Source organism: Cyprinodon tularosa, unplaced genomic scaffold, assembly GCF_016077235.1.
Source record: "Cyprinodon tularosa strain WSP-4 unplaced genomic scaffold, ASM1607723v1 ctg8, whole genome shotgun sequence".
NCBI classification, from domain to species: Eukaryota; Metazoa; Chordata; class Actinopteri; order Cyprinodontiformes; family Cyprinodontidae; genus Cyprinodon; species Cyprinodon tularosa.
This window is the reverse complement of record NW_024039562.1, coordinates 2,103,353-2,118,639: the sequence shown is the minus strand read 5'-3', so window position 1 is coordinate 2,118,639 and position 15,287 is coordinate 2,103,353. Positions and strand designations below refer to the sequence as shown.

The 15,287-nt window shown below is 36.2% G+C and overlaps 1 protein-coding gene across 1 annotated transcript in view; it reads right to left on the bottom strand.

Moving 5' to 3' along the window:
* Positions 1 to 3,000: 3,000 nt before the first annotated feature.
* The window catches only part of LOC119774137 (metabotropic glutamate receptor 7-like), a 119,188-nt gene continuing 106,901 nt past the window's right edge, over positions 3,001 to 15,287 (bottom strand). The window contains exons 9-10 of the mRNA XM_038271510.1: positions 12,993 to 13,245; positions 3,001 to 4,076 (exon numbers count right to left, since the gene is read on the bottom strand). Of these exons, the coding sequence (XP_038127438.1) occupies positions 4,027 to 4,076; positions 12,993 to 13,245 (303 nt within the window). The 3' untranslated portion in view covers positions 3,001 to 4,026. The remainder of the gene's footprint in view (positions 4,077 to 12,992; positions 13,246 to 15,287) is intronic.

Here is a 15,287-nt window from a genome sequence, read left to right as displayed (position 1 = left end):
TGATTGGAACACCTGATTCCAAAAATTTTGGGTGGGTGAGCAAATACTTTTGGAAATATAGTGTACATATCACTTATAATTTTCTAAAAAAATAGGTTTGAGTTTACTTTGCAATATATATATATATTTTAATCCCTTTTATTATCTTTATCAAAGGTGTAAGAAAGTTTGAAAGGCCCTTTTGTTATTGCTTATCCCTTTTATATGCTGATGTGAATTCTAAATAAACATCCAAAATCTTTTTTCTATATTTGGAATTTGATTGTCTGTGCCAATTTGTCCAATTAATTAGTTCTAATCCTGCTTTGCAAATAATTAGAGAAAAGTTTTCTTTGATTTTTGAAAATAAAATGGGATTACTGAATAATGTTCAATGTAGGTATTAATTATAAGGATCTAGTACAACTATTATATAATAAAATTGTCTGCTTTCCCCACATAATCAGAGATTATAGTTGGGAAAGTAAGACTGACAGGTAAAACCATAAAAAAAAGTTCTCCCACTGACTGCCTGTCCTCTGCGATTAGTTCCCCTGCTTTGATGTATTTCTCACTTGATTCCACCTGAAAAACTGCTGCCTACAGAGCAGGTGCATTCTGAGCAGGTGGAGCATTACGTAGGAGAAAGTAGAGCTGGAATAGTCTGTTTTATTTTAGCTCGGTGAAAACCGTTTTTGGATCAGACTTTCTAACATTCTTTTGTTTTTGTTTCATATCGATGTTCCTAAAGTTATTGCTTGAGCTTTTTAGCAGTTCCGCTCATTTTGCTGAGCTGCAAATCTAAACTCTGCTCAGCCCCCACTGATTACTTGCGCACAGACTCTGACACAGACAATTAATTTGCCAGGGGAGAGGCTAGTCTTAATTGGGTATAAGTGGGATTTTTCTTGGCTATGTGCAACAAAAAATGACAGGCTGTGTGCATGAGAAGTGAAGACCATCTGGTCCCTTAGGAGCTTTGAGAGATGCCAGACAAATGGAAAAAGAAACAACAGAAAACCTGTGTGGGTTTGAACAATGTTTTTTTTTTTTTTTTTTCCGACAGCCTCTCTTGTTACCTCGCTTTGACGCTCACAGACATTCTACGGTAAAGGAGTCGCCATCATCGCCCATGTAGCAGCTTCAAGGGGATGTACAGAAGCTGAAGAACCTGAAATATTTCTGTGGAAGCATGTTGATGTTGTATACAAGGATTAATACCACATATTTCAACAGAATGTATGTTGAACAGCATGAACATAGGAAAAAAAATTTCAAACTTATTCAAATTGATATCACTATATAGATGTATTTAGATTTGTTTATTTTTGATAAAGCAACAAAATTGTGTACTACATCTATCGCGAGCAGTACTTTAGAAGCTTTAGTTGCAAAGAGTCATGGAGTCTTGGAGATACCATTGGGAACCTGGGAAGATCATCTGATTTACTGTAATTGGGAAGTGAAAATAAACAAATACGTGTTCCCGAAAATTTTATTTAATTTGTAATTAACACCACCTGTAATTCATTCTTAAAATAAACTAAGCTGTTCTGTGAACGCCTCAGATGTTTGTTAGAGAAAATTTGGCGACACAATGAATACCAATGACTGGATAGGGATAAAGTCGTTTAAACTAGAGTTTGGTTAGAAAAAACTATATCTGGGCTTAGATAGATCGTAGTGCAAAGTTTAAATCATATGTCAAGGAAAAATGTCTGGCACAAACTGAAAACCCACCTAGACGTTGTTAAGAAGTTTTAGTTAAAACATGTTTGGGGAAGCTGAAGGTGGGGAAATCTGTGGAAACAGCCGGATGTTGAAAGAAAGCCTACTATGGTCCTCTTTGCAGTTTTGACATGGGAAACGTAAAAAAAAAAAAGAAGAAGAAGAAAGCATGAGGAAAATGATGCTTAGGTCATACGAGACCAACATTGACATTTCAGAACTCACATGAAAAATGCTATGAGTGGCAGAAGACACTGCACATGAAAACACCCACCCAATGAAGCATGGTGGTGGCAGCATAATGTTGTAAGGACACTTAATTAAACATGAACAGGAAAACCGTGCTAAGTCTATGGAAATTGATCTCAATGGGTAGACTGACAAAACAATATGAGAAGAAACCCTACTAAAAGACTTGAGATTCATACCTCATCAAACACAGAATTACAGCCGAAAGGCTTTATTCCTTAAAGTTTGGTTTTAGATGTGTTTGTACTCCATTATAGCTTACAGGAATAGTTGAGTTATCTTTTCAAATTTTCAACAGATTCTTAGGAGACCTGCTAATCCACCGTTTGTTGGAACTCAGTTTAGCGAAACTAGGGTAAGATATAAAACATGCAGGACGCCATCTTTGAGGACTGACTTTGGAGATCATTGGTTAAGTTGAGATAGATGGACATAGTGGACGTTATCCAAATGAAAATCTGTGGCAAGATTAAAAAATTTATTCATCAACGATCTCTGTCCAAACTGAGCTTGAGTTGCTTTTCAGTTAGAAGCAATGCTCATGTTTTTATGCAAGGTAAAATATTTAAAATGTCTAACAGCTGTAATTGCAACAAAGATAAAACTTTGTGGTTTGGAAAACCACAAATCAGTTTCATTCTACTCCATTTGTTCTTGAAGTTTGTGGTTTTAACCTGCAAAGTGGGTAAAATTTGTGTTCTGCCATTGGTGATTGGTAATATAAGTTACAAAAACAAACTATGACAAAGAGGGGTGAGATTGTAAAAAGAAAATAAGAGTGAAAGATTCTGCTGGTGAACTCTTGTCATCAAGTTTTTTCTCTGCTCAGTGAGCTCACCAATATAGCGATCAGAAACTGTAAAGTAACAACATACCCATCAGCTTCCAGAGAGAAACACAGCATCTTTTGATTATACTAATCCACCAACTGGTTTAAAACCTTTTTTCAAGATCTCCAACTAAAACACAGTCGTGCCCATTAAAATTGATTATTTTATGTTCATGCACAAAAAAGATTATAATTTGCTGTCCAATTTCATTGTATAAACAATAACAAAAATTGTTTTATTATGTTGATCATTTGACAAACATCACAACATACTTGCATGATTGCTCCAATGTGAATGTTTCCCACACTTTAATTAGGCAAAAATAAACCCAGTACAAAACTATGTAAAACAAACATGCTTTCAGTTACACTTTAAAGCCATATTCCATGTTCTAACGAAATTCACATCTGATAAAGATAAAAAAGAAAATTAAAACTGCAGAAGGATGCAGAAGCTCATCATCATTTTCTGTATTTATTTGTCTTATGATTTTTTTTATTTTTATTTAGTTCACATCAAATAGAACAGACATACATTGGCACATGCAAAGTGGACACTTTGTGGTGCTTTAAGTTACCATCCAAATCCAACTGAACAAAGACTGGATATCTATTTCTGTGTTCTTCAAACATGAAAATACTCTCAAATATTTACAAAAAAAATATACTCACAATGCCCATTACTCGATTAAAAAACATCTCAGACTAGGTTGAGTTGAACTTGTTGAAACAAAATGCTGTGTGTGGCAGAGCTTGCTGTTCAAGGTAATCAAATCAACAAGAGAAAAGAGGCACCGAAGAAAATCACTTAAACAATACAAAACAGAAATCAGATAATGGACACCCCAAGAGAATATGGCTTTAATGACATTTCAAAAGAAAGATTTTGAAGCAGATCCAATGTCTGTATTTTTGTGTTTTTTCCTCATTCATAATGACCCCTTTTTTCAGCAGGCAACTTGTCCCCTGTCAGACAAAGAGAGGAGCGCCTCGTCACAAGTTTATAACCTGTGGTTGGTTCTGAGGGGTCGTCCCAGTCACACAGGCCCAAAGCTCTTTTCTTATCTGTTAGGACTCATGCATCATGTCTGAATGTAGGTTGGATGCTTTTCACAGTCCTGGAGTGCATAGGTTCTGCAGGTGGTGCTAGGATGCCTGCGCTCTGTCTTTTTTTCTCCGTTCCTACAGCTTCCGTTGCTTTCTTTCAGATCACCATCAAAAAACAAAGTGCTTGTTTCTAATCAGATCCTGAGGTTGTTGTAACTCACGTATGTTTTCTTAGTTGCTTGACCTGTGAAAGAAAGAGCATACAAACTAGATTTACTTGAGCTGTTCTCACACAAAACTAAAGCAGAATAGAAAGGCGATTTCAATAGTAAATATGCATCATTCACTTTGGCAGGCTCTTTCTACTGTGCTGTGAATTCTTATCACCAGCTGTGCGCAATCAGTTGCAATATTTTCTGGACTAGCACATCATTTCAGCTTGCACTGCCTGCATGGAAAGCTTCAGCGTCTATTTTCAGATGTTAACTGGTGATAGAAATCACAAACAGCACTAAAGTGGGCACCAAACAAATGTTAGGGCATGGAATGGGAATCCAGGCTCGATTGCCATGGAAACGTATCAGAGCATGGCTGAGCGCCCAGATGCCGTTTGTGTTTGTGTGTCATACTGCACAGCTTTCATAATGAGAACCAATATCAGTTTCAACCCTTATGAGAGGAAACATATATTTTTGTTATCATTTTAGGTCATTCAAGCTCATTTTGACCTTTTAAACAATTAGTGCTCTGTAAAAGTTAATTCCAGGGTGATGGATTGTTTCCAGTCGAGGTTAATCTTTAAGTCCCCTCTGATGCTGTAAAATAGCTATTTGAAAGCTGTGGTTTGTTATACCAAAGTATGTCTAGTAATTAACTTGTTGCTGCTTGCTCAGCACCAGATCCTTGTGGTTCTGGTATAATGATTTTATCACACAAACATGAGTTACCATTGCTACCATTGCACAAACTCTGAGTTAAACCCTTTTGGGCGGGGTGGATCCTTTCTTCAGAGGCTAAAGTCAGGCTCATAGAGACCAATAACATCTTTATCATGTGGAAAACTTCTAATTTTGCTTTTTAAAAGCTATATTTCAAGGCCTTATCTAATTTTTTTTTTACCAACGTGTTGCACAAATGTGGACTGTGAATAGGATTTTAAAAACATTTAAACAATAGTGAATGTTATACAATAACAAAAGCAGAGGATAATAAGAATTACTGCCTGAATTGCTAAGGATCGTCTTTCAGACATAAGTCACGACTCTACCCTAGTATTAGATGTGCCAACTGCCTGTCATCTCTTCTTGGTTTAACGTTCCTTTATAAATCAATCATCTCCCATATGAAGATTATAAAGACCAAGCTTAGGTCCATCATGACACATATTTTTGACCTGCTTCAGAGTTTCTACCTGCAGTTACACACCTGACTATTACAAATGAGAATCAACTTTCAAAATATCCCAATAAGGTAAAAAAGAAAAAAAAAAGTTTTAGTTAAATTGTATTCATGTTTTACTTTACAAATTACATATCCACAAAAATATTATTTTGGTTGTAGATCAGAACAGGCCCAATATTGGTCTACCAAAGTTGAATGTCCAAAGGTAGCTGCTACCACTGATGCAGGTTTTGAAGGGGATAGTATTATGGGGATTATCCATGTGCCACAGTGCATGAGATTGATCAGCATGGTTGTTATCCCAGAGGGGGAACCTCTTATAAGATAAGTCACATGATCATGGTGTGGTGTTGTCTGTTTGATAAATAGATAGATGCTTACAATCACACTACTAACCACCTAGAAATAAGCACAGATTCATATCAAAGCTCAAGATATGGCTTTCATTTATAGAAGGCATAAGTATTTTGGAGTCATGCATATGTGCTTGCAGTTAAATCCTTTCCTGGATCAGGTTATGCCCATGCCAAGTAATTTTGATGTTAAATTGAGCTTTGGATTATGCTCTAGCAAACAAAAATCCAGGTTAAGATCTGTGGCTAGACTGGCAACAATTTCCTACATGACACCACAGGCTGACGAAGGTGAAAACTAAAAGCTACAAGGAACGATCTGAGGTGCAAAACCTGGAGTTTGAGGAATTTTTCTAGAAAAACTTCTTGTGCCCTTCTAAAAAAAAAAAAAAAGCTGAAACTAGGAAACTTAGATTAAACGGATAACTTTATGCACCAATAGTTTGTTTTTTAATTATTGGAATATTATATTTGAAGTTTAATTTTAATATATTTAGTTTTTTATTTAACTTAGAAAACACTAAGACTTGAAATCTAATTCAAAATTATCAAAAAAAAAAAAAGAGGAACACACAAAAAAACATAATTTCCTAATACAGGTATAGTACTTGCAAAAATTTTAGGGCAATTTTTGGAATTAAAGTTTCTAAAAGCAGATTTCAGATAAATACTTTTTTATTGGCAAATCTGCACTCCTACACAAGCTGTACACTGACTACTTTATATTTGTGTCATTTCTTTAGTGTTGTCCCATTACAAAAGCATAATTATTCATAAGTTATGAACCATTTTTACCCCTTTTTGTGATATACTGTATATGTATGCATACTAATAAAAGTAGCATCTCTCTTTTAAATTCAGTCAGAGAACATAAGATACGTAGCTCAGAAGTGATATGTTACCCTGTCTACGAGCTGATTTATTATGGAAGAAAAACATCTTAAACCTTAACAACAAAAGGTTTTTAACTGTCAGAGGAGGTGAAGTTGCGGTCAAAATGATCAAACAGAGCTGGAGCTTAGTCTTTCTTACTGTATATGTACATGTAGCAGTCTTCAGCTCCCTGTCAGAATAAAAGCAAAAGCCTGTAACCAGTTGCTATAAAACATACTGACATCTAATTCCTGGAAAAAATACATAAAAGATCAAGGTGGCTTTTAGTTTCCGTTAAAGCAAAATGTCACCTCAAAAATATTTAAAATAAATAAATTATAAATCAGAAACCTATTCTTAAGTTTTTGCATCTTGAAGACATTTAAGTGTCTCTGTTTTGACAAAGGGATGTGGGGGCAGGTATGCAGACTGAAGGTTGAGACAGACTGGTGTAGGAGCTATTATTTAGTTGAGGAAAATGACACACCAGTACTACAAAGATCCAGTGCTCTGCAGAAAATTGAAGAAACGTTTTTATGGAATATAATTTTAAACATTATTTAAATAGCATTTACTATGATTGATAATTCTAAAGTATACATTATTGTGAAGAAAACTTGTTTCTTAAACCATTTTCAGAATAAGAATAAAAAAAACTGTGGCCTGTACAGTAGATGTAGTCAACCCATCTACATCAATACTATGTCAGATCCAATTTTTAATTAAGGATACATGTGCAGCAAAAAAAGTCTGCGAATTGATGCAATGGGACCGAAAATATTTTTGGATTTACATTAAAACCAAACAAAAAATCCTTAATTGGTGGCAGTGGGACTTATTTTCTGTCAAAATGTTCCCTTATTGGCTCTGTAGGAAGCATTTATGTTACTTGTTTTGGAATACTTTTTGTGAATTCGTATTGGTTTCATGAAGATAATTCCAGCTGTTTAGAGTTAAATCTTATTGTAAATCTGATCATGGCTTCTTCTCTGGCAAAGTAGTGGTTGGGACGAGCTAACAGTCAGCCTTTTTTAAGGTTTTATGATAGATGTTGAATCTTTTGAATTTGACTTTCATTATTTTTTATCTTTTTAATATTTTTGCTTTTGTTTGTAGGACTTTCAGATACTCACAGTGAACTATAAATAATATTCCTCCAAGTTCTTAGTATTTTTTTTTTTTAAATAATTCTTCTCATTAGTGGTGCCAACTCCATGGCTTAGAACTTCATCTTTTTGGATGGCAAGTCCAAAACAGCAGCAAATGCAATTTACATACATAAACAGGATATAATCAAACTGGTCTGCATGAACATAAACTTCCAAGACATCCTTCAATATGGCCAATATTCAATGGGGTTTTCTTTTTTCTGCCCACACAGTTTAGTGCTTCTTGTTTTGAAGCTCCGTCGCAGTCTTGCAGTCTCCAACACGCTTGCCTTCAATACTGGCATGCATTTAACTCCATCATTCTTTAGATCACATCTGACTAAGCCTAGATTTTCTACTTATAAAAGCAGGCCCATAGCATGATTTAGCTACCACATTCTTTCACTGTGTAAGGAATACTTTCAAAATGGCATATAGCTGTAGTTGTTCTAAACACCGGGTTTTGTGCATTTAGGCCAACAAGTTAGATTTTTGTCTCATGTAAACAGTTTCTTTTACATTTGGCGTACCTCCCACAGGGCTTGGCGTGTGTTAACTGTGAATAAGACTTCCTATGGTTTACTTTCATCTATGGGTTTCTTCTTAGCATTCTAAAGCCAATTTTGCAAAGTGAACATTCTGATAGTTGTTGCATCCTCTGTCCTCCCACCTGAGAAACAGATTTCTGCAGTTTATCCAGAGGCATTTTACTGCTTCTCTAGGTTGAACAGATGTCCCAAATTGTGTGGGACAGTCCCGCATTTTTAATCTGCACACAAACCGAAGTAATGTCCCACACTTAACTTGGTCTAATGACACCAAGAGATAAAAATTTATTTACAGGAACCTTTCCTAAATGCAAAGAAAGCACTGTGAAAGAGAAAGACTATGGAAGTGTTTATAACTGGTAAAATAGTGAGTGGGGATTTTCAAAGGGCTTTTTGTAAAGTTTGCCAACGTTATTTTTCAGTTTGACACGATGGGAGCTTGATGTAAAGCAATACTGTAAAACAAATGCACAGCTGAGAAAAACATCTCTGTAATGCATTGTTCCTCATACGTATTTTAGCTGTCCCACATATGTTTTTTTTCAGATCTGGTCACGCTATGCTCCTCTGATTAATGCTCTACTTGCTCAGTGTGTTATTTTAAGTGTATGGTCATGTTGTGCCAGGTTTACTTTAAAACAAACCCTACTTTAAACTCCTCCAGCACTTGCTTGGTCTTCATGAGGCTTTTTGCAGACTACTGTTCGCTAACAAATGAACTTCATTGTGCTCATTTCTTTTCCCATGGTATAAAAGTAATTGGGGCTTCAATACAAATGCACATCCAACATTACATATTTTTCTTTAACATAAAAATATTATCTGTTTTTTCTTTTTAATGATCTACTCTTTTGGCTTATTACATCTGAGTTAATCTCTGCATTTTGTGCTTGTGCAAAGAAAAGTCTCTGTGTTGGGAAAAATCGGTATGTAAATCTTGATCGCACACAATGTACTTAATTCCTATTCTACTGTGTTAACGTTGCTATGGCAACCAGCTCACCATGGGCTACACAATTAAAGTCGCACTACTTCTTTACCGCTGGATTTTGTGGTCTCAGCCTGCAAATACGATGAATAAAACATTAGTATGTGCACAACAGGCTTGTGCTTGTTATCATTAACATTCTTTTACAAAACTTTTGAATGGGGGAGCCAATTTGGTCTGTGTTTACAGGTCCTGGAATGATTAATTTACCTTTACTATCTTACAGTTTGTTTTTGCTCATTGAAAGCTTATGTTGTCTTATCTTATACCTTATACCCTATACCTCTTATGTGTAGTTTGTCTTTTGTTACACTCTTTTATTAAGGCATTTTCCATTGTTGAGAGAAAAAAACCCATCTAAAAATAGGGCCCTGACACATACATAGACACACATGCCCGATCGGAAAATTGTGATCGACACTGAATCAATTCAACAGAATTACAGAGCAAATGCTCCTGTCTGAGAGCGGTAATCATGAAGATATTACACCTTATCAATACCAATATAAATCTGCAGAATTGCTAATGCTCTGAATCCTATAAATCACTCTGAGTCATTTTGTATGGGCTTGGAGGGGCCTGAAAAGGAGGTGGTTGGTGCTCTGACGGTTACAGGAGTTGACGGACAGTCTCCTGGGATGGACGAGGCACAGTTCAGGTTTCAGGGCGGTCATGCACATAAATTCGCCATTAATAAATGTCACTTCCACTGTTGCTGAAAAAGGAGGGCGAAAAGGAGGAGAGAGCGTTTGGGGTAGAGGGACGAGTCGAGAAAATATTCATGCAGCAGAGACAGAAGGTGAGAGACACACAGAACAGATGACATCGGGCACTTTTGGGACTTCCCTCCAGAGCTTGCTTGTCCTGCTTGGGGACTTTTTTATGTGCTATTGCAACAGATGTTATGATTTTACCCTTGGTTCAGAGTGTACTTCGAGTCAATGAGGCACATGTGTGAAAGGCAAGGATATATTCGCCCTCCCCTGATACACTCACCCAGCTCTCTGACTTACATGTGTTCACCTCACACATACTGCTTCACGCGTAGGCATATATGCTTGCAGTTGCTCAGACACAAGCCAGCATGTTGGGCTCATAACAGATGAATGTGACAACTGTTTGGAGAAATTCCCTGGAAAATCTGTTACCTCAGAGACGTAATTCAAAGAGGGAGTGAGGGAACAGCGCACCTGTGGGTGCCATGATTGCTCGACATGATTAGAGGCGCTTGGGGGAGCGGGGGTCTGTGAAAGCTGTGATGTGTGATTTGCATGGGTTGTCAATCTTCTCTGTCTCTGTCCCTGACAGTTAAAGATGAGCAAACAGATTCTGCTGCAATAGGCATCTGAAATACAGCATTTTTATTCGTATATTTTTAACCTTTCAAACTCTTTCTAGTTTTTTTGGATTCTCATCCAAAACAAACACTGTATCATCCAAACGTGGGAATACGTAGGCTGCCTCACTCACCTACTAATACCAAGCATTATCTTTGCTAATAGGATCATGCAAACTGTTTGAGATGAAGGCTGGCATGAGTAACACACAGCAACATAGACAGATTATCTGCCTCACTTTTCAGCGACAGAATCCTGTTTTTCCTTTTTTTTAATCCTTCTCAGAGCATCGTCTCCCACGCTCGCTGTCATGAACTTGGACAAAAGCTCTTGCCATTTATTGGGATAAAAGATAACTTGCTCCTCAGTGGAGGATATCGCTTATAATACTAGCAACCAATTAAATCAGGGGAATGGATTTTCTAGGAAAGTAAAGGAAATATGGGGGAGATCTAGGATGGGATTTAAATGCAAAAAAACAGCTAATTCACATCTAATGTGCAGCTCCGAGTCAGAGTTGAATTCTTGGGGATTTGTGGTTTGCATAATTTCCTGATATCAGACTTAATTAACTAATTCCTGATAAACAACAAGCTGCCACTGAAATTAAGCTAATGTCAAACGATTACAATATCACTTAGTTTGTCAGAAAAAAGAAATGTAATAACATTAATAAAAAAAAAAAACTTTTTATTTTTAGCTGGTAGATATATTGTATGTACTCTGTAAGAATATTGTATTTATCAAGGATCCATTGTCAAGGATCATTAACATAATCATTTTAGGATTCAAACAAAATTGACATTTGTTTCATGGTCAAATTACACGGACAGGGAGACTTCTAAACACTTGCTTACTAATGCGCAAAGACCTGAAAGTAAATATGGAGCTTGTTGTAATTAAGATGGTGAGAAGAAGTAACTAAGACACCACAAGTAACTTTACCAAGATTTGAAGGATGAAAGCTACTGTTATCGAGATATGTGGTGGTACTCAATGTGACCTGAAGACTGAGCAGCTGGTAATTGCAGATGACTGTCTACGCCTTTTATTAGTCATTCTCATAATTCATTAATTTTACATGAAATGAAACGTGTTGAGCAGAAAACTCCAGATTATAGTGGTGGTATTTAAAGCATGCACTTTTATTTTGCCCTTTGCGATTACAAGTCCAATGGTAATAGTATGATTATTGCTTTTAGTTAGTTTCTTCGACGCACATCAAGACAGAATTAAGTGATTTTATAAAATTTCACCGGATTACAGAACTTTTAGCAAGGCACAAAAGAAAGTACGGTTGGTAAAAATCATAATTCTATTAATCATGATATCAAAAGCTTGTTTTTAAATATACTGTATACAATACAAAAAAGCCCCAAAATAAGATGGACCTCTCATTCCTGTGGGGCACCCTGCACCTTCCTCCCAGTGGAGCAGAAAACTTGCCTTGTCTTGCCCAATGATCTGTTTGATTTTGGCTCACACCTTTGTCTGGAAAAAGCATCAAGACTTTGGTGTTGGAAAGAGAAGAAGAAACAGCGAGATGAGCTTGGAATGGAAAACAGCTTGCTAACGTGAGCGTTGAAATCACCTTACAGAGTTATTGAGCTTTAATACGTTAAGGTTCGTTAACGCAAATTATTTTTAACGTCGTAAAAGATGTTTTAATAGGCAATTAATACACATTTCTTCATGCTTTTTAGACCTTCTCTGGGCTGTAATTTGAATATTATTTTATTGTATCTTTTAGGTATTTATATACTTTTTAAAAAGCTGCGAGACAGCTCCACCCAGACTTATTTTCTGTCTACCTCTCCCACTCAACATGCTAGGTGCAGCTGTAGGCTCGCCTTAAATGGAGAAAACAGAAGAAACCTTTGGAGTTTTCTATCATTGTAGACCACAAAGTATTCAAGCTAATGGCCCCCAAATGGCTAGCACCACCTCTGCTGACACCTATCTAGTAATAATCTACGCTTTATGTCAGCAACACTTCAAAGGCTGCAAAATCTCTAATGTGAAGAAAAAGACGCCAAATAGGTTTATTTACATTATTTAAGACAATTTTATATATATATATATATATATATATATATATATATATATATATATATATATATATATATATATATATATATATATATATATATATAAAATTGTCTTGTTCAGGGACTTTATAGGTGGGACTTTATAGGTGGTAAATATAATTCCTGCTTGCTAACTGAAGAATAAAGAAAATGTTTAAATTTAAGTTGATAAAATATTTTATTTCAACCAGAATACTTTGCACTAGATGTATATAGGTGTTATCATTCAATAATGTTGCCGATATCATTTTGTATGTTGTGGCATTTCCCTTAATACGTTTTATCAAGCTGGAAAAGACTTTTGAAGAAAAAGTGTCTTTTTTATTTTTGTAAAGGTTAGATAAATACAAGTTTAAGATACCTTTATTCTGCAAACTTGTGTGTCTTTAAGACTTTACAGGGTGACCTTTACGGCGTGTACTCACTCATGGGGTCAGCAGCGGGGTTCTCACACAGCTCGGTCTTGGCCTCGCCGTTGGGCCGCTCACTGGGTTTCTGGGACAGACGGGATGACATTGTAGCAGCGGTGACCACAGCCTTGAAGCTACGCTTCCTCTTCTGCACGTTCAGCTCAGGGTGGAAGATAATGATGTACACCTTGGGCATGTAGAGCATGCCCAGCGCAACTGAGGCACTGAGGTTCATGGAGACAGTCAGGGTGGTTGTCTGAATGTACAGCTGGAAGGAACAACAGACAAGAGAAGAATACATAAAAAGATTGGGTTTTTTGCTTCTGTTTGAAGATTTGATCTTTTTGAGATATGCCTAATTTAGACCTTTCTAAAGAAAGGTTAATATATATAGCAAGTTAGAGGTATAGCAATTTAGAAGTATGTCTTGTTTTATCTTTATGAAATATAAAATCTAAAAAATACATATATTTAAAAGGTTGATGTTTAAGAAACTGATTTTAAATGAGAACCACCCATCATATGGATTTACCACAGCTTTATATTCTAAACCTTGTTTACTAAGCTCTTCATTGAGTTTTACTGCACTATCCCCTCAAGAGTCCCATTATCACAGTTCAATTGTGCATCTTTATCTTTTTTTTTTCTTTTCTCTTCTGTAATTTATTTTCCTTTCACAAAGTTTTACATTAAAATGTTTGGAAACAAAACAGTGACAGCAGCTAATTTCTTTAACAGTTGCTATTTGTGGTTAAGCTTTTTAAGCAAGGTGTCTGTGTTACAACCGTCAAATATGCCCTCCTCCGCATATCTACTAAGGCACAACATATAATTCAAAATACTTCATTTTATTGATCATGCATAAAATTATTATGTTCTGATAAATAGATTTTTTTTATTTCCTTAAAGCCATTATTATTAGGTGAACAGAAACAAACCCTCAAAAGGTATGTATCATTCTGTGTAATGCATTTAAAAATAAAGCTTCATTTTTAAATTGGATGCTAAAAATTGAACTTCTTGATAAAATTCCTATGTATTAACATTTACTGCAAATAAAGGACTTTAGCTGATGACACAATCTCATACTTGTTGTGAACTTCTTTTTTTATAACCTTGTCATGGTTATTATTTTGGTGTGGCGTGGGAGCAGTGATGCATTCAGTGGCGATGTAGAAGCCTTTATTAAAGTCTGACCTGCAGCTATTCTCTCACGACTGAGAAGACTGAGGGTTTTTAAAGCAAATAGCAGAAGCAGTGCCAAGGCTGTATCAAAAATCACATGACCTCACATGACCTCTGTTCTATTAATCTGTTTCCTCTTGACTTGATTGATGGACCACACTGTCAGACAAAACTCCATTTCTGTCATGATCCCCCCCTTCCTTTTCTTTTCTCTAGGCTTTCTTTTAGGACAGTGACTCCTCAACCAGCAGTTTTTGCTGCTGGCACCATTTTAATGAACATTATTGTATAACAAACGTCTAAATCTGACTCAGGAAAGCTAAATTTATGGTATGTAAGAAGTCTACATGTTTTTTTCTTCTGCTGTTTTCAACACAGTAGAAACAGCAGCACAATTCTTTCCGAACTGTTAATCAAAAACATTATTTATAAGGTTTCCAGTCATGCATTACAGGATGCTCTCAGTACAACCTTTTTTTACAGGATCTGAACCACACTTTTCAAACGATAAGTTGTATTCCTGCACCTACATAACCCTATTTTGGTATTTTAATCTTAGACTTCATTTTAATATGTCAATTCTGTAGAGAGCCCATTGAGCCTTTGTATTGACAGCCAAGTGTGCCCCCTCACTACTTCTGAGTACGCTGGAGGAGAAGGCCTAGCGTCAATATGAGGGCATTATTGTTTCAAGAGCTTCCTTACTAATCTACTGCACTTGAAAGCGGCAGATATCATTTATACAGCTCCTCTCCGTCAGTCAGTGGCGACAGAGATGGGGCCAGCGTATGATTGTAAACACATTATCCACCGCCGCGTATCCACAGAGAGGTAACATGCTCATCGAATCAGAAAAAGAAGGGGGAAATGTCACCATTTGCATACAGTCTTACTTGGTAAATATCATTAATGGTAATTTCCGATCACACCGGTCTCATTTACATGTGAGGCATGTTTCTGTCTTTTAATCTCAAAGCAAAATAAATAAAATCAAATGCCTGATATCAACACACTGCTGTAAAGTATTTCTCCCATCTCCTTTTACAGCCTCTCTGCTTAGATATGTAGTAACTTCAGAGGGAATGATCTGCTTGCTGCACCATGCATTTCTAACAAGGCACTCTG